The 20,396-nt window shown below is 39.7% G+C and overlaps 1 protein-coding gene across 1 annotated transcript; it reads right to left on the reverse strand.

Annotated features, from left to right (window-relative positions):
* Window positions 1-1,217: 1,217 nt before the first annotated feature.
* Window positions 1,218-2,156, reverse strand: LOC118917472 (olfactory receptor 8S1-like). The gene has a single exon (XM_036895343.2). The coding sequence runs from the start codon at window positions 2,154-2,156 to the stop codon at window positions 1,218-1,220; it is 939 nt and encodes a 312-aa protein (XP_036751238.2).
* Between the last annotated feature and the right edge of the window lie 18,240 nt (window positions 2,157-20,396).

The raw sequence follows: 20,396 nt of genomic DNA on the forward strand, positions 1-20,396 counted from the left end.
AGCACTATTCATTTGTGATTTTTCTATGTTTAGGATTCTTATGTCGTTATGATGTAGTGAGTCCTTTATACTTACACTATCTCCCTGATGATCACTAATAATATATCTTCTTCTAAAACCGAATTTCTCTAATACTCATACACATTCCAACTTTGTTTTAGTGAGTTGCATTCTTAATTCTTTTCATCCTTTATTTTTACTCTATGTGATAACATTTTTTGTAGACACTTTTTTAGAAAAAAATATATTAAGTTCACAGCAACATTGAGAAGAGGGACAGATATTTCCCACATATACCCTGCATTAAAAACAGACATGGCCTCTCACATTACCTACAGCCCCAACTGATGGTACATTTGTTACAGGATGAACCTATAATGACACTTTATACTCACCCAGGGTCCATAGCTTTTAACATATTTTTAGACATTTTCGAAAAATGTTCTGAAAACTATTTATAAATCAAAAAATTTTGCAAAATTGTACAGAAACTGCCTGTGTACTATTCACCTAGGTCTCCTAAATGATACTATTCTACACAGTCAGAACACAGTTATTAAAGCTAGGAGAGTGACAGTGACACAAAAACCATTAAGCTTATTTTGATTTTACTACTTTTTACATGTAGTCTTCTCTTGAGGTGAGTTTATTTTTAACTACAACCACTACAATATAAGGAATGGCTAAAATTAATGAAAAGTACAATAACACTATGGTCAATGTTGCAGAGTAAATGAATCCCTCATATATTTCAAGAAGGAATATAAAATGGTACAGACATTCTGGAAAAGCAGATTGGAAAAAACATTTTTATAAAGTTAAACTAGCATTTACAACATGCCACAGCAAATCCTCTGCTGCGTGTATGCTTTCATGAAGTGAAAACTTACGTTCACACAAAAACCTGCACAGGTACATTCGTAACAGTTTTAATTGTAAAAGCCAGTAACTGTAAATAACCTGATAATGTTCCCAACCTGGTAGTACATATACAAAACATAGAAAAGCCTTAAGATGGAACACAAGTCAGTAAGGAAATGAAGCATTCCTCTCTCTCCTTCTTCATATTGGTCTCATCAATACATGAGTAGCTCTATGAATTTCTAAGATTCAGTCCTGCATCCAATGTCTAAAGCAATTAGGAAGAACACTTAACTGTCAAGTTACCGGAACATCTTGCTGTAGTGAACAAATTCTCCACCATCCTCTGACTATGGTCAGCTCCTGAAATATTGGCGATATTTTCCAAAGGTCGTTCTCACAGCTGCTTTCACCTCATTGTTCTTCAAGCTGTAGATGAGGGGATTCACTAAGGGAGGGACCACACTGTACTGGACAGAGAACACTAACTCCAGGGGTGAACCTGAGGTTGGTGTGAAATAGCGAAGGAAAGCTGAGCCATAAAACAGGAGGACAGCAGTGAGGTGGGAGGAACAGGTGGAGAAGGCCTTGCTTCTACCTGAGGAGGAGCTGATGCTCAGGATGGTGGAGACAATAGGAGTATAGGAACAGACAATTAGGACACAGGTTACAAGCCCATGCAGGAGGCTGGAGCAGAGCAGAATAGTAAAGTTGGTGGAGACATCAGAGCAGGACAGAGGGAAGAGAGAGGGCAGCTCACAGCTGTAGTGGGGGATGGACTGATCCTTACAGAAGTCCAAGCTCATAGCTGGAAGGATGTTGATGAGTGCGTCCAGAAATCCCAGGCCCCAGGAGCCCCACACTAGCCCATTACATAGCTTGTTGGTTATCTTCTGGCCATAGAGCAGAGGGTGGCAGATTGCAACATAGCGGTCATAGGCCATCACTGAGAGCAGGCAGGCTTCAGTGCCGGCTGAGTCAAACACAAAGAAGACTTGGGCCAGGCAACCGTGGACAGAGATGGTTTTCCTCTGAGAAAGGAGGTTCTCCAGCAGCTTGGGCACTGTAGCAGAAGAGAAACAAAGGTCCAGGGAAGAGAGGTGACTCAGGAAGAAGTACATGGGGATGTGGAGGCGGGAATCAGCCCTGATCACCAGCAGCAGCGTCAGGTTCCCCAGCATGGTCTGGAGGTAAATCATTAGGAACAGCGCAAAGAGCAGGGCCTGGATGTGGGGGTCTGCAGACAGCCCCAAGAGGATGAACTCAGTGACGTCACTGTGGTTCCCCAGAGCCATTCAGTTCCTTTGTTCCCTTGGAATAAGAACAGGAAGTGGGCAGAGCCTTCAGTACCCCTGCCAATGTCCCAAGACATGCCCATCTCTCTCCCTATACAATGTTTTGCTTTAAGATTTTAAACTCCTCACTTGCTCCATCAGGTATTTTTTCTCCTCCAACCATCCCTCCTCACAGGTCATGAACCCCTATTATCAGTCCTCCTATATTTGAGCTACTCTCATTATCTGCTCTAAAAGCTATGCCCATCTTCTCCACCTTCTTCAACTGGGCCTGCTGCCCTTAGCTCCACCATCTTTCACACACTCTAGTGTACTTCTGAGAGTGGCTGCCCTCACCCCTTCTCTGCTGTTATCCCTCATTCAATTATTTATTCAGTGTCTCTCCATATCTAACTATTGCTGAGAGCAAATTGTGTTTGCTTAGATTTCATCATTTTTGAAATTATTATGGCAGTTATATATATTGTCAGTTTTAATTCTCAGAATCAGATTGAGATGCCCGTGTGTGCAATAGTATGTGTGGATAAGTGGACAGGAATTCGACTGCAATGAGAGAGATTGTCTATTTTACAGGTGAGAATATTGGAGGTGCCTGAAAGAAGTCTAACTTCACACCTCAGTTGGTTTTGTATTTATGTGATGTCTCTATGCCCTCAGTCCCTGCCCATGGATGTCAAAATACCTCTCAGTCCCTGCCCATGGAATAATTTTGAACTTGCTGCTTGATTTTTAAGAGCCTCCATCATCTAAGATTAACTTCTTTCTCCTGTCAGAACTCCCGCCACTCCCCCAATGGCCTCACCGCCATCGCAAACGAGGCTCACCCAGAATAATCGCCATTGGCAATGGCTAAATGTTCAGCTACTAGAGGTTCGTTCTATTAAAATAAGTGTGGCCCTACAGAAAAATTGGAACAACACTTGGAGACACAGCACATGAATCTGGGTTCACAAGTAACTCCTTCATGTGCAGAAGATATGTATGTTTCCCAAGGCATCAGGCAGTGAGGTTTCCTTTTTGGAAAAAGGAAATATAACAAGTGTTTGCAACTTCATCCACTTAACTCAAAAAGTGCTAGTGACCCAGAAAGTGTTAATTAGTGATTGAATGAGTGAATTAATAGCAGACTGAGGTCTGGAGGCTAAGGAAAGTGAGAACATCTCTTCTCCCAGGAAGGACTGGACAGATTGACCAGAAAGGGGGCTTCCAGGGGGGCTGTGTGCTTTCCAATGTTCATGGGGGCAGAGATCTATAAAGAGGAGAAATAGGAGGAACCTGGTGCTAATAGAGTAGGGAAGACAAAGTTTCATGCAGTTAATTTCCCACCCCCCAAACCCTGCAGTGGCTCTTACCCACTCTCCTGTTCCCTCACCACCTCCCTCAGCAGAGTCCATGGTTGAGGTCAGCAGTAGTGGTTTTCAATAATATTAGATTCTGGGTCTCAGAAAAGAGGATACGCATGGGCCACCAAGAACCTTCTATTGGTTCTTACATGTTCTCCCCTCTTCTACTAAGAATGGAAGTTTAAGCCAAAGGAATTTTACTCGGACTAATCATCCAGGGCCCCAGGCCAGGCAGCTTTTGCACAGAAAACAAAGAGTCTCTGTTGCCAATGCTCAATGTCACTCAGGAAGGAGACACGAGCTTCCTGGGCAGCTGAGCACAGAACCCCACCTGATCGAAGGCAGCAGTGCACTGAGGCAGAGAGAGATGGGCATCAGGAGGAACGGAGGGAAGGAGGTTCTGGGTGAAAGTACATACCTTGAGAGGTCAGGAGGAGACCTGAAGAGGAGAGAAGAACAGAGCCAGAAAAAGCTGGGAAAAAGGAAGGAAAAACCTTCAGAGAAATATCTGACCCACCGAGTTGCCTATTTTTTCTAGTACAGAAGACATCAGTTTCTCTCTCCTGCCCCAGTTGAACTTGTCTCAAGCCACTAATTCTTCACACATAAGGGAACAAGTTCTTCTAAAAACAGCACAGATTATTTTCTTTCTCATAGAACACCACAAATGTGCAAGAAAACACCGTGGCCAAACTCTGGATATACACAGGGAAAAATCTCCCTCATCCTCACCCCCCCAATACCTCTCCACAGGCCAGTCTCCACCCTGGGAGAGCAGATTCCTCTCACCTGATCCTAGGTCCTGCCTTGCAGACGTCTCTGCATTTATTTCTCACTGTGAATCTAAATAAAGTGCTACAGCTCTCTGCAAATGAGTACTTTAGGATCTAGTCTTTTGGGATGGCATCTCTGTTTAGGAGGCCATGTGTTGGCCACTGGAGCCTGGCATTTCAGAGACATCTTGCCAATGACATCTGTTCCCTGAAGTCACAGCCTGAAGCCAGATCCAGTTCAATGCCTGTGTAAAATTAACTTTCTAACCCACAAGGAGTTCTTTGGCATGGGGGACTTTTGGAGCTTCTGGGTTGACTTCACAGTTTTAACCTTGGGTAAACACTCCTGAGGATCCATTGCCCTTCAGAGAGGAGGCGGGGCTGAAAGAATTTCCCTGGGATACAAGATCTCATACATAGTAGCTGGATGCCCCATGTGTGAATTCCCTAGGTGCTGGTTGTGAACCCTCCTCGCATCCATATTATTGTCCTGTGGTCACAGGAGCTGCATTTCTGAATATAAACAGCTTGATGCAAATGACTGAAGCAATGGATAACACAGAAATCTGTGTGTAGAGATTTTATGGGAGAAGTCTGTAAACCCTCAACCTACCCTCTGGTGCTGAAAAGAGCAGGTGGGAAACCAGCCTTTAAGCTAACACACCTTTCCAGGAAAAGCCTTATCTTCAGGAATAAATTATCATCTAAAAAAAATGCATCTTCATGGGCAGCATAAATTACATTTTTAGATTTTTTTTGACATGACTATTTGATGAAAGAAATGTCAAAATGTGTTGTTACGATTCAAATAATTAACACACACAGGACTAAGTGGCTGCATTACTTAAGAAAACAATGGGAAAATTTTTTTAATGTTAACTAAAAAAGCATATGTTTCCTTCCCAATATATTCTTAGTCCTGTAAAATAAATTGGAGATTCTCAGCAAGATAACATATGCTTGTACCTGGAAAATTTACCATCTAGGCAGATCACTAAATTTACTGACCCAGATCACTAAAATGTTATTCTTCAGGAGAATAAATTCTATCCCATTCATCTGTTTAATGTCTGACTTTATCTCACTGTATTGACTGAATGGATTAGTTCAAACATTTTTCAATAGGTGGTCCTTTAAAAAAATGCTATCTTGCTATCAATTTACATTATATGGTGCATATTAAGCTTTGAAGATGGGTACTACCTTTGTAGGCTGCTCTGCAAATGGGATCTCCTATCTAATGATTTTGAAAACTTTCAAATGATTGAACTTGGTGACAGGATTGGCCTCATCCAGTTGAGCCGGGTGAGTGACACACTGGCTCATAAGGACCTGTGAGGGATGTTTGGAAAACTGACACAATCTCCTTCTGAGTGAGCCCTTCAAACTTCCTGTTCAGGTCACTCAAGTATATATCTTGGGTCTAGACAGAAGAAATGACTGGTCCTAACTTATAATTTATGACAGAGCTAGGACCACATTTTCTTTTTTTTTTTTCATTCACCCATTTATTCAACCAATATGTTCTGCATGTTACACTGTGCAAGGAACTGTGCTGGGTCCTAGAAACACATGACAGAACAAGTCACATTGGTGAACTCTCAATGGCTTTTTTTCTTTTTTTTGTAGATAATTATTTTTTATTGAAGGGTAGTTGACACACAATGTTACATTACATTAGTTTCAGGTGTACAACATAGTGATTCAACATTTATATACATAACAATTCTAGGTACCAGCTATCACCATACCAAGCTGTTACAGTATCTTGACTATATTCCTTATGCTATACATTACATCCCGGTTATTTATTTTACCATTGGAAGTGTGTACTTTTATTTTTGTGAGGGGATCTCTCATATATATTGATCAAATGATTGTTAACAACAATAGAATTCTGTATACGGGAGTCAATGATCAATGCATAATCATTAATCCACCCTAAGCCTAATTTCTGTCAGTCTCCAAACTTCTGAGGCATAACAAACAAGTTCTTACAGAGAGAACAAATTCTTACATAGTGAACAAGTTACATAGTGAACAGTACAAGGGCAGCCATCACAGAAATTTTGGTTTTGCTCATGCATTATGAACTATAAACAGTCAGTTCAAATATAAATACTCATTTGATTTTTATATTTGATTTATATGTGGATACCACATTTCTCTCTTTATTATTATTATTTTTAATAAAATGCTGAAGTGGTAGATAGATACAAGATAAAGGTAGAAAACATAGTTTAGCGTTGTAAGGGAGCAAATGTAGATGATCAGGTATGTGCCTGTAGACTATGTGTTAATCCAAGCTACACAAGGGCAATAAAATATCCACGTATGCAGAAGATTTCTCTCAGAACAGGGGGGGTGAGTTTCTATGCCTCACCTCTGTTGATCCCCAATTTCTCACCTGATGAACCCCCTGCGACTGTGCCTGTCTTGGTTGTTCCTCCCTTGAGGAATCTTACCTGTCTCTGGCTAACCAGTCATCTTCCGGGGCCATACAGGGAAATGTAGAGTTGGTAAGTGAGAGAGAAGCCTTATTGTTTGAAATGGTTAGCTTTTTATTTCTTTGCAAATTTATCCCCTGTAGCTTCTATGCCCAGCATTTGTCTTGAGGTATCTTTACCACTTGGAAGAATTATGATACTCAGTAAATTTGATATGAGGCACGAAATCTATTTAAGGGTTGTAATTAGGAAGGAAGAAAAAAAGCTATAGAAGTAGCAGGCGGAAGAAAACATGGGAAGATTGATTATTTCTTTGACATATCTTCTTGTAGAGTAACTTCAGCATGTATAGGTTTTAATCTAATAATTAAATTACACACACACATTAACATAATAGGAGTATAGTTACATAACCAAAGCATACCTGTAATTACCATCCATCTCCAGTGAAACCAAGAAAACCAGTTAGGCACCTTAGGCATTTGTGAAAACTTATCTATGATATGGTGGATATTGGCCAACTGAACTTGAACAGTCTGAGAGAAATCTTACAAATTAAAACAACCCATTCCTGGGGACTGTTCACATCCCTTATGTTCTTTTAACAGTAAACAGTCTGTAGTTGTAAGATTTTGGAGCGCTACAATTTGCACTTCTCCTAATTCTTGGTTGAGTTCCAACAGTATAGATCCAGTCAAATTAGTTGTTTTACTGTATACACAGGCCAGCTTAGATATCTCCTTCCTCATTCCCATGGCAAGTCCAGGAGCTGGTGGGATGAGTGCATCTACAGCTGTAGCAGTGCGTGGATCTTTGTTGGGGTTTTTTCATGATCATCTTCTGGCATGAGTCTTCCAGAGAGTGCTGATGTTGGAAGTTCTTTTTCATATCGTATTTTAGTTCATTTTTGGGGTAGCCCAATTAGGCTTTGATCCTCTGTATAAACACAAACAGACCCTTTGCCTACACTTTTATATGCCTTTCATACCTTGTGTATAACTCATTGGAGGTTACCACACAGGAACTGCCCTTTTTTTTGTTTTGTTTTGCTTTGTTTTTTTGGTTTTTCTGATTTGCTTTTGGTATCACTAATCTACACTTACATGACGAATATTATGTTTACTAGGCTCTCCCCTATACCAGGTCCCCGCTATAAACCCCATTACAGTCACTGTCCGTCAGCATAGAAAATGTTGTAGAATCACTACTTGTCCTCTCTGTGTTGTACATCCCTCCCCTTTCTCCCACCCACCCATGCATGCTGATCTTAATATCCCTCATCTTCCTCCCCCCCCTTATCCCTTCCTACATACCCATCCTCCCCAGTCCCTTTCCCTTTGGTACCTGTTAGTCCATTCTTCAGTTCTGTGATTCTGTTGCTGTTTTGTTCCTTCAGTTTTTCCTTTGTTCTTATATTCCACAGATAAGTGAAATCATTTGATATTTCTCTCTCTCCACTTGGCTTGTTTCACTGAGCATAATACCCTCCAGCTCCATCCATGTTGCTGCAAATGGTTGGATTTGCCCTTTTCTTATGGCTGAGTAGTATTCCATTGTGTATATGTACCACATCTTCTTTATCCATTCATCTATCGATGGACATTTAGGTTGCTTCCAATTCTTGGCTATTGTAAATAGTGCTGCGATAAACATAGGGGTGCACTGATCTTTCTCATACATGATTGCTGCATTCTTAGGGTAAATTCCTAGGAGTGCAATTCCTGGGTCAAATGGTAAGCCTGTTTTGAACATTTTGATGTACCTCCATACTGCTTTCCACAATGGTTGAACTAACTTACATTCCCACCAGCAGTGTAGGAGGGTACCCCTTTCTCCACAGCCTCGCCAACATTTGTTGTTGTTTGTCTTTTGGATGGCAGCCATCCTTACTGGTGTGAGGTGATACCTCATTGTAGTTTTAATTTGCATTTCTCTGATAATTAGTGATGTGGAGCATCCTTACTTGTGTCTATTGGCCATCTGTATTTCTTTTTTTGAGAACTGTCTGTTCAGTTCCTCTGCCCATTTTTTAATTGGGTTGTTTGGTTTTTGTTTGTTGAGGCATGTGAGATCTTTATATATTCTGGATTTGAAGTCTTTATCGGATGGGTGATTTTCAAATATATTCTCCCATACTGTAGGGATCCTTTTTGTTCTATTGATAGTGTCTTTTGCTGTACAGAAGCTTTTCAGCTTAATATAGTCCCACTTACTCATTTTTGCTGTTGTTTTCCTTGCTCGGGGAGATATGTTCAAGAAGAGGTCTCTCATGTTTATGTCTAAGAGGTTTTTGCCTATGTTTTCTTCCAAGAGTTCAATAGTTTCATGACTTACATTCAGGTCTTTGATCCATTTTGAGTTTACTTTTGCATATGGGGTTAGGCAATGGTCCAGTTTCATTCTCCTACATGTAGCTGTCCAGTTTTGCCAGCACCATCTGTTGAAGAGACTGTCATTTCGCCATTGTACGTCCATGGCTCCTTTATCAAATATTAATTGACCATATATGTCTGGGTTAATGTCTGGATTCTCTAGTCTGTTCCATTGGTCTGTGGCTCTGTTCTTGTGCCAGTACCAAATTGTCTTGATTACTATGGCTTTATAGTAGAGCTTGATGTTAGGGAGTGAGATCCCCCCTACTTTATTCTTCTTTCTCAGGATTGCTTTGACTATTCGGGATCTGTGGTGTTTCCATATGAATTTTTGAATTATTTGTTCCAGTTCATTGAAGAATGTTGCTGATAGTTTCATAGGGATTGCATCAAATCTGTATATTGCTTTGGGCAGGAAGGCCATTTTGACAATATTTATTCTTCCTAGCCACGAGCATGGGATGCGTTTCCATCTGTTAGTGTCCCCTTTAATTTCTCTTAAGAGTGACTTGTAGTTTTCAGAGTATAAGTCTTTCACTTCTTTGGTTAGGTTTATTCCTAGGTGTTTTTTTTTTAATGCAATTGTGAATGGAGTTGTTTTCCTGATTTTTCTTTCTGTTGGTTCATTGTTAGTATATAGGAAAGCCACAGATTTCTGTGTGTTGATTTTGTATCCTGCAACTTTGCTGTATTCTGATATCAGTTCTGGTAGTTTTGTGGTGGAGTCTTTAGGGTTTTTATGTACAGTATCATGTCATCTGCAAATAGTGACAGTTTAACTTCTTCTTTACCAATCTGGATTCCTTGTATTTCTTTGTTTTGTCTGCTTGCCATGGCTAGGACCTCCAGTACTATGTTAAATAACAGTGTAAAGAGTGGGCATCCCTGTCTAGTTCCTGATCTCAGAGGAAATGCTTTCAGCTTCTCGCTGTTCCATATAATGTTGGCTGTGGGTTTATCATAGATGGCCTTTATTATGTTGAGGTACTTGCCCTCTATTCCCATTTTGCTGAGAGTTTTTATCATGAATGGATGTTGAACTTTGTCAAATGCTTTTTCAGCATCTATGGAGATGATCGTGTGGTTTTTGTCTTTCTTTTTATTGATGTGGTGGATGATGTTGATGGACTTTCGAATGATGTACAATCCTTGCATCCCTTGGATGAATCCCACTTGGTCATGGTGTATGATCCTTTTGATGTATTTTTAATTCGGTTTGCTAATATTTTGTTGAGTATTTTTGCATCTACGTTCATCAGGGATATTGGTCTGTAGTTTTCTTTTTTGGTGGGGTCTTTGCCTGGTTTTGGTATTGGGGTTTGTTAGCTTCATAGAATAAATTTGGGAGTATATCCTCCTCCTCTATTTTTTGGAAAACTTTAAGGAGAATGGGTATTACGTTTTCCCTGTATGTCTGATAAAATTCTGAGGTAAATCCATCTGGCCCGGGGGTTTTGTTCTTTGGTAGTTTTTTGATTACCGCTTCATTTTCGTTGCTGGTAATTGATCTGTTTAGATTTTCTGATTCTTTCTGGGTCAATCTTGGAAGGTTGTATTTTTCTAGGAAGTTGTCCATTTCTCCTAAGTTACCCAGTTTGTTAGCATATAGGTTTTCATAGTATTGTCTGATAATTCTTTGTATTTCTGTGGGGTCCGTCGTGATTTTTCCTTTCTCGTTTCTGATACTGTTGATTTGTGTTGACTCTTTTTTCTTCTTAGTAAGTGTGGCTACAGGCTTATCTATTTTGTTTATTTTCTCAAAGAACCAGCTCTTGGTTTCATTGATTTTTGCTATTGTTTTATTCTTCTCAATTTTATTTATTTCTTCTCTGATCTTTATTATGTCCCTCCTTCTGCTGACCTTAGGCCTCATCTATTCTTTTTCCAATTTCAATAATTGTGACATTACACCATTCATTTGGGATTGTTCTTCCTTTTTTAAATATGCTTGGATTGCTATATACTTTCCTCTTAAGACTGCTTTTGCTGTGTCCCACAGAAGTTTGGGCTTAGTGTTGTTGTTGTCATTTGTTTCCATATATTGCTGGATCTCCATTTTGATTTGGTCATTGATCCATTGATTATTTAGGAGCGTGTTGTTAAGCCTCCATGTGTTTGTGAGCCTCTTTGCTTTCTTTGTACAGTTTATTTCTAGTTTTATGCCTTTGTGGTCTGAAAAGTTGGTTGGTAGGATTTCAATCTTTTGGAATTTTCTGAGGCTCTTTTTGTGGCCTAGTATGTGGTCTATTTTTGAGAATGTTCCATGTGCTCTTGAGAAGAATGTATATCCTGTTGCTTTTGGATGTAGAGTTCTATAGATGTCTATTAGGTCCATCTGCTCTACTGTGTTGTTCAGTGCCTCCGTGTCCTTACTTATTTTCTGCCCGGTGGATCTATCCTTTGGGGTGAGTGGTGTGTTGAAGTCTCCTAGAATGAATGCATTGCAGTCTATTTCCCCCTTTAGTTCTGTTAGTATTTGTTTCACATATGCTGGTGCTCCTCTGTTGGGTGCATATATATTTTGAATGGTTATATCCTCTTGTTGGACTGAGCCCTTTATCATTATGTAGTGTCCTTCTTTATCTCTTGTTACTTTCTTTGTTTTGAAGTCTATTTTGTCTGATATTAGTACTGCAACCCCTGCTTTCTTCTTGCTGTTGTTTGCCTGAAATATGTTTTTCCATCCCTTGACTTTTAGTCTGTACATGTCTTTGGGTTTGAGGTGAGTTTCTTTTAAGCAGCATATAAATGGGTCTTGCTTTTTTATCCATTCTATTACTCTCTGTCCTTTGATTGGTGCATTCAGCCCATTAACATTTAGGGTGACTACTGAAAGATATGTACTTATTGCCATTGCAGGCTTTAAATTCGTGGTTACCAAAGGTTCAATGTTAGCCTCTGTATTATCTTACTGCCTAACTTAGCTCTCTTACTGAGCTGTTATGTACACTGTCTGGAGATTCATTTCTTCTCTCCCTTCTTATTCCTCCTCCTCCATTCTTCATATGTTGGGTGTTTTGTGCTGTGCTCTTTCTAGGAGTGCTCCCATCTAGAGCAGTCCCTGTAAGATGTTCTGTAGAGGTGGTTTGTGGAAAGCAAACTCCCTCAGCTTTTGATTGTCTGGGAATTGTTTAATCCCACCATCATATTTGAATGACAGTCGTGCTGGATACCATATCCTTGGTTCAAGGCCCTTCTGTTTCATTGTATTATATATATCATGCCATTCTCTTCTGGCCTGTAGGGTTTCTGTCGAGAAGTCTGATGTTAGCCTGATGGGTTTTCCTTTATAGGTGACCTTTTTCTTTCTAGCTGCCTTTAAAACTCTTTCCTTGTCCTTGATCTTTGCCATTTTAATTATTATGTGTCTTGGTGTTGTCCTCCTTGGATCCTTTCTGTTGGGGATTCTGTGTATTTCCGTGGTCTGTTCAATTATTTCCTCCCCCAGTTTGGGGAAGTTTTCAGCAATTATTTCTTCTAAGATACTTTCCATCTCTTTGCCTCTCTCTTCTTCTTCTGGAACCCCTATAATACGGATATTGTTCCTTTTGGATTGGTCACACAGTTCTCTTAATATTGTTTTTTTCCTGGAGATCCTTTTGTCTCTCTCTATGTCAGCTTCTATGCGTTCCTGTTCTCTGGTTTCAATTCCATCAATGGCCTCTTTCATCCTATCCATTCTGCTTATAAAACCTTCCAGAATTTGTTTAATTTCTGTGATCTCCTTTCTGGCATCTGTGATCTCCCTCTGGACTTCATCCCATTTCTCTTGCATATTTCTCTGCATCTCTGTCAGCATGTTTATGATTCTTAGTTTGAATCCTTTTTCAGGAAGACTGGCTAGGTCTGTCTCCTTCTCTGGTGTTGTCTCTGTGATCTTTGTCTGCCTGTAACTTTGCCTTTTCATGGTGATAGGAATAGTTTGCAGAGCTGGGACGAGTGACGTCTGGAAGAACTTCCTTTCTTGTTGGTTTGTGGCCCTCCTCTCCTGGGAGAACAGCGACCTCTAGTGGCTTGTGCTGTGCAGCTGCGTGCAGACAGGTTTTCTGCTTCCTGCCCGACTGCTATGGAGTTTATCTCCACTGTTGCTGTGGGCGTGGCCTGGTTTGGGCCTCTGCTCCAAAGTGGTGGAGTCGCATTGGATTGGGAGCGGCTGGGAGGCTATTTATCTCCGTAAAGGGCCTCCCTGCTCCCTACAGCCCAGGGGTTAGGGTGCCCAGAGATCCCCGGATTCCCTACCTCTGGATTAAGTGTCCTGCCCTCCCCTTTAAGACTTCCAAAAAGCACCCACCAAAACAAAACAACGACCAGCAAAAAAAAAAAAAAATTTTTTTAATAAAAAAAAAAGGTGGCCGCTCGTTTTCCTTTATTCTCCGGTGCCAGCCTCAGGCATCTGCTCACTGGTCTTGCTTCCCTGTTTTCCTAGCGTTGGGGTCCCTATCCCTTTAAGACTTCCAAAAAGCGCTTGCCAAAACAAAACAGCAAAAAGAAAAAAAAAAAAGAAAAAATTGGTCGCGCGCTTTTCTTATGTCCTCTGGCACCCGGCCTCCGGTGCCCGCTCATTGTTCTTGCTGCCCTGTTTTCCTAGTATCCAGGGCCCTGCACTCTGGCCCGGATGGCAGGGGCTGGGTGTTCGGCAGTCCTGGGCTCCGTCTCCCTCCCGCTCTGCCTATTCTTCTCCCGCCGGGAGTTGGGGGGATGGGCGCTCGGCTCCCGCCAGGCCAGGGCTTGTATCTTACCCCCGTCACGAGGCGCTGGGTTCTCTCAGGTGCGGATATTGTCCTGTGTCTGAATATTGTCCTGTGTCCTCTGGTCTTTATTCTAGGAAGGGTTGTCTTTGTTATATTTTCATAGATATATGTGGTTTTGGGAGGAGATTTCCACTGCTCTACTCAGGCCACCATCTTCTGCCCCCCCAACAGGACCACATTTTCTTACATGATTTTTCTAATTCTCATTTTGTTACTTATGTGTAAAGAGCCAGGTACAGTGTGCAAAAACATGCAAGTAAAAACAAGTATTTAGATGTATAATTCTCTAATACACTTACGTTATGAAGCTAGTTTCAAATTACCAAGTTTTATTCTTGTTGGCAAAGATCATGCTGACTGACAATAGAGGAATTGGAAATAGTAGGTAAATATTTGAAACAGAATAAAGAGAGAACATGCAAAAGATAAAGATACATATAGATATAGATATAGACATATATACACACACAATTTTTCAGCACATATGTTATCTTCCTCACGCAAAAGGTATTCACATCACAATTAAGATATTAAATTTTTACTGGAGCCAAAAGAATAAGAATCTGAACTTGTGACATCTCCCTACAATAGTAGGGTTTATAAAACTGATTTGGGGACTTGAATAAGCTCCCAATGAACACACTGTCTTCACGGCTTAAAAATATGCTGATAAGAACTTAGTCATGGGTCATAAGTAAATATTAGGGACTACAGTTTTATATTAAAATAGAATGTTAAATATGGTATTAAGAGAATTAAATCTGGGTTGTAGATGGTATAGCGTTTTACCTTAACAGCACTTGTTTTTACATGCATTTATTAATAGCTACACAATTGGTTTTAAAATTAGAGAACTTAACTTTAATTTAGAAACATAAAGAGGTATTTTCTGACTCACGTATGTGAAAGAAATTACTTTTCTTAAATCCTGTGGTGCCAAGATACCTTCCTGGGCATCTATATAGCAAAGGACATTTTCAATGCCCAGAATGAGCTACAAACACAATTATGACAATGATTATGGCAGAGTCCCTGGCCTACAGAGATTATAACAGTACAATGAGGATCATATGTGTGGCAGGGCAGGAGTGAAGAAGCATGCGACATACTGAAAGGGCAGTGCGCAAATGGCAGTACTGATGTGGACAGAGACACTGCTTATCCAACATGTTGAAGATGAGCAGCCACATGCCCAACTTTAACAAAGATTAAATAGATGAAGAATCATGATTCCTGAATTTAGTAATTTAAAACTGAAATCAATTAGAGATGAGGCTCTAGACATACATTGAGGTTGATTTTCTGTGGTTGTATATATCATGCTAAGTAACTTACTTTCCTTATCAATTTAAGATCTTTGATTTTTTTTTCAGGAAATTTATGGTAAGCACCAGAATAAGTAAAGAATAAGGATTTGAAGTTTGAAGAACATGGGCATTTTTCTAGATAATATTGTATCAAAGGGATAGAAGACAAATTTGAGCGGAGCAGAGCTGTGGGCAAGGAGATTGACCAGGAAGATGCCTATAACATAATTCTGAAATAATGAAGATCTGAACTAGGGCTGTGTGAAAGGAAGATAAAACTAAAGAGTTGAGTTCTGTTATGGATTGAGTTTATTCTCCCCACTGCAACAAAGAATTGAAAGGCAGAGATGGAGTAGTGAAGAAGAGAGAAAGTTTTATTTGAATACACACCAGCGGAGGAGCAGCCTAGAGTCAAGGTAGACAAAGGCAAGAAAGGGAAGCTCATTGAACTCCTGCTCTGCATTGGGCAAATCCCTTGCCAACTCCTAAATCCAGGGTCATCTAACATCCAGTGCCCACCTGAATCTGCACAGCATGGGAACTGAGTCCTACCACACCAGGATTTGGGAGAGCCACAGAGCACTAGATGAAGTGAGATTATGTTCTGAAAACTTCCCAAAGACAAAGAAAGGAGATTTTCAGGCAGGCTATGGAAGAGCATGATCTTACAGCTTCAGTCTTGTCTGGGTCACCCAGGTGGTGGGATCTTGCAAGCCCAAATCAGAGCTCCCAGCGGCCCCTCCCTGTTTAACTGGAGTAGAATAGGGAGAGTAACACACATGAAGAAAGGGGAGTGCCGGCAACCTCAGAGAGGAGAGGTGACTGAGATCCTTAGGTTCTGCGGTTTCAGAGGGCCTTTTTAGGTAGGAGTCTGCAGAAGGCATGGCTTATACAGGTATTTATAATCCTTTGAAGTTTTGTCTTAAGAATAAGGTTATTTAACTGACTGTGTTGGTTTGGACTTAAGCATTCTTTGTCTCCATAGGCTTATTTACACTTCTAAGATCTGTCTCCTGCGCTGGTTACAAAGTTACTTGATTAAGGGGCTAGAAGAAGAGGAAGAACTGCATACAGAAGAAGTTATAGAATAAGATGGAACTTTTTGCAGGCTAAGTGGATTTTTCAATGGCATGATCTTGTTGGTACAAGGAAGACATGCACTGAGCTCTGATTCTTTTCTTTTTCTGGTGATTATCTGGACATTCCAAGTCACTCCTGGCCTTTGAAACTTCAACCAATTAAGTCGTTAACTCTGTGAATCTTATCTGGATCTCTGGTTTATCTGGTTAATTCTTGAGTCCCTTTTAGTGGACTCTACTGCCTTTATTCTCTCACCACCCAGTCATGTCTATTTTTCTGCCTAAGAGTTTGTAATACCCAACGGCTTTATTCTGGTCTGCGCTTCCCTCCCAGTGAGGAGACGAAGGCCATGCAGATCGATGCAACAAGCAAGAGGTTTATTGTTATTCCAGCTAGCTGGGGTCCAAGTGTCTGCCCCACACAGCGCGTTTCAACAAGGACCCCGAGCACTCAAAACCAAGGGTTTATATAGCATTTTCAAAACACTTAACTCTTAGTAATTTTCCACAGCTGCACATTATCTTTGCAAGACATACATCCTGGGGTTAAGCGAGAGCAAGATAAGACCACTCCTCAATTGTTACGGAGGTTCTGCATGATAAGCTTGGTATGTAGGATTAACTGACCAAGGTTAGCTGACCGAAGGCCACAGCTGCCCCCATCCCGGTGTTCATGATTAACTTGTTTTCCAAGGCCTTACCCAGTTCCAGTTTTTTTTCTTTTAAGTCACAACTTCAGAAAACTGCTTCTAGGCCCTTAAGATGGCTACTCTTATGCTAACTTATTCTCATTCTTACATTCCCCTCTTCTTCTTGTAACTATTTCAATCATGAAATTAGAGGTCATCTGTTTGGTAGTGCAATAGGGGAAAGGCACAATATGAACGGCACAGTCTTAGCTTTTGAAGGTTGTCTTTGTCCAGCTGACGTGGTTATCTTGGAATAGAGTTTTTGAGAACGGTGCGTGGGTCAGCTAAACAGCGTTGGTGTCTCTGGACTCGCACTTGGTCACTTTAGGGGTCTTCTGGTGATTTTTAAGCTGGAGAGGTTTCTCAGTAGGTTGGGCTCTCTACGTGAGATGGTCATCAGCTGTCTCAGCTGAGACAACGGATTTCACATGAGATGCGTGGATCCAGGTGGCAATCCTGTCAACTTTGCTGTTGGGGTGGTCAGTAACACTAAGTAGTGTCTTTTCTACCGTGGCTCAAGGGTCTGCGCTCCGTGTCGCCTTACAAACACAAAGTCTTTAACTTGGTACGGGTGGGCTGCTTCTGAAGTGCCGGGCTCGTAGACTGCTTTTAGTTGGGTCTACAATTCTCTCTGGACTGCCTGGAGAGCTTTTAACTTATTATATAAATCGCGGTTGTCTGTCTGGGTAACGGGGAAGGGGTCTTTGAATATTAAAGATAATTTCTTTCCTTGATTTCTCTCTGGGACACTGGCGCCTTGGTTCGGGTGCACATCAGAAGATTGCATGCCCAGCCTCTAAGGCAAGCAGATTCTATTGAACTTATGCAAATAAACATACTGCCATGGAATACAAAAACAGTCACTGAAAGTTTTTAAACTCTGTAGGGATCAGGTAGAGAGAAGGATGTCTCAATTCTGCTTATAAAGACAGCCATCTACTAAACTGTTGTCAGCTTAAGAGAACAAGCTCAAAACACTCTATCAGCAACATTTGAAACAAAAAGACACAAAACTATTTTCTTTAGTTTATGTAATCTTATGTAACTAATACCTGTTCTGCTGAAATCCAGTTCTTTACTAGTCCAGGAACAACAAAACAGTGACTATAAATAACAAAAAACTTACAAATGACAATGGTCAAAGATCCGACGAGAGCTCACTGTAAGACAGTTGACATAAGGAAATTCTGATATTTCTGTAATACAAAACATTCAGTAACAAAGTTTAGCATTATTCTCTTTGACAGTGCTTTCCTGGTATATATATATATATATATATATATATATATATATATATATATATATATATATATATATATATATATATCAGATAAATAGGCCAAATTAGTCAAATACTTTCTCTAATGAGAAAAAATTCTTCTGACATGTTCCAGGGGCCCTCTGGAAAATATCAGAGTTAACTAGAGGTAAAAGCACTTCTTTGCATTTAATTCTTTTAGAACTGTCTATCATTACACATTTATTGTCTATATACCCAGCACAGTAAATGAGATATCTTAAAAAGGTGGGGCAGCAGGGGAGACTGCTGCTGTCAGTTTTTAAAGACAATATATAGAAAGTCAAAATAATCTAGGTTACCAAGCATTCTTGAGAGAATGGTAGCAGATGGTAGATTCTTCTGCTTTTATCTTCAGGAGGTGAAAAAAGCTACAATAAGAATTCACATTTAGCTGAAAGAACTGTCTAAACTCAAGGCAGTGTATAATATCACTAGGCATACAAAAGACTTGTTAGAGATACATACAAAGAATGAATATGGCTATAGTCAAATTCAACTTAAAAGTTTAAGCAGAATCTCAAATTTAAATGTCTCTTTCTTTCACACAGATATTCAGATTTGACTAGAAATAAGCTTTGAGATGAAAGAGATCAGGCATTTTACCTCTTCATTTAGGGATTGAGAAATGATGACCTTTGGCTTTCTAACCAGCCATTTCATTCATGGCGTCAATAGTGGGTTGTGGTGACATGGAAATGTATGCTGGATATTTGGATGGTTTAAAGATTATATACAATCAATAGCTTACAAACAGTGAAAATAATAACATAACTCAGCATAAGTGTCCAAGACCAGATACAAAAAAGCAGAGAAAATGCTTAAGTCTACACGTCTTCCCTGAAAGCTTCAAGAATGTTTTACTCTTTAATAGTAGATAGAGCTTTTAATAGAATTTGCATTGCAGCTTATAAGATCATTTGCATTAAAAAATATGGAGAGTCTTCCATGTTTTTTAAAACATACAAACATATCTACAGCATATAAATTAAACAAGAAGACCTGGTTGTTCTCAAAAAAATCTATTACAACCTTTCTCAAAAGTGGTCACACGTTTGTCCATCTAAACCTTTACAGTGAAACCTGTTTTTCTGGGAGAAACATAATCTTGTCTAGATTCTACACAGTTTAATTTTTAAGAATAAATTTTGGTTTGTTAACTAAGTGCATTTAAGCAGCTAAAAAAAAAAGCTTTGGTACTATTCTGCTTAGGAGGATAAATTAAGAAAACAAATAATCAGTAACAACTTTAATCATTTGTTGGTTAGAGAGATTTTTCTACTTGTAAAAATATAAGGAATAAATAATTCAATTTCTCATGCCATGCAATCGTTTTCAATAACAAAATATTTCAAAGGCAAATAAAGGTTACACAGTTGTTGTTAACAAACTTTAGCTTTCAGTCTTTTTAATATTAAGATTTCATTTTTTAAAAAAAATATTCTGGCAACTCACTGAGACTTTAAGCATGAGAAACTGCTTTGATAAAACAATTAGAGAACCCTTTGCAATCTTTCAACATTAAGAGCAGACTAACAGTTAAAGAAAACTGTTTTTTGTTTTTTTTTAACTGGAAACAAAATTCTAATTTTGCTGTGCACTTGATATCAAGACTCACTTGCTTTAATTTCACATAGCATGACTATATCTGTAAGAATATAGTAATTTATTCTTCATTTGCCCTATGGTCTCAAGCACATAAATGGGTGAGAATTATGCCTGGGCTTGCCTGGGTTTGTCCCGCCTTATCTCTAAACATCTTGACCCTCCTCCAAAGCAACAGGCTGAGCGGATCCCCTACAACAAAAGGCACCACGCTGCTGCACCACACTGCTCTCTCTTTGTCTCTGTCTCTCTGTCCCTCTCTAACAAACAGCTGCACTTTAGAACAAAGCCACTTTCTTTTATCAAAAAACACATTCTTTAGCATGCAGATGAGTTTCCATTCTTTATACCTTCTCTTATTAAAACATACATCTTTTAGCATAGAGAAATGTTTTCCTTATTTAAGTAGTTTTCATTAGAACTTAAAATCATTTGATACTTTAACTTTCAGTGAACACTGTAAAACAGGCCACTGTAAACTGTTACACTAGCATTCTTCATCTATGAACATATATTATCATTTTTGGAAATGTGCTTTACAACACAATTTCTCATTAGGCACAAAATATGTCAATAT

This window comes from Manis pentadactyla, chromosome 10, assembly GCF_030020395.1.
Source record: "Manis pentadactyla isolate mManPen7 chromosome 10, mManPen7.hap1, whole genome shotgun sequence".
In the NCBI taxonomy this organism is placed as follows: Eukaryota; Metazoa; Chordata; class Mammalia; order Pholidota; family Manidae; genus Manis; species Manis pentadactyla.

Excerpts from the sequence above, each read along its gene's own strand:
- LOC118917472 (XM_036895343.2), bottom strand. The coding sequence starts at position 2,156 with ATGGCTCTGGGGAACCACAGTGACGTCACTGAGTTCATCCTCTTGGGG.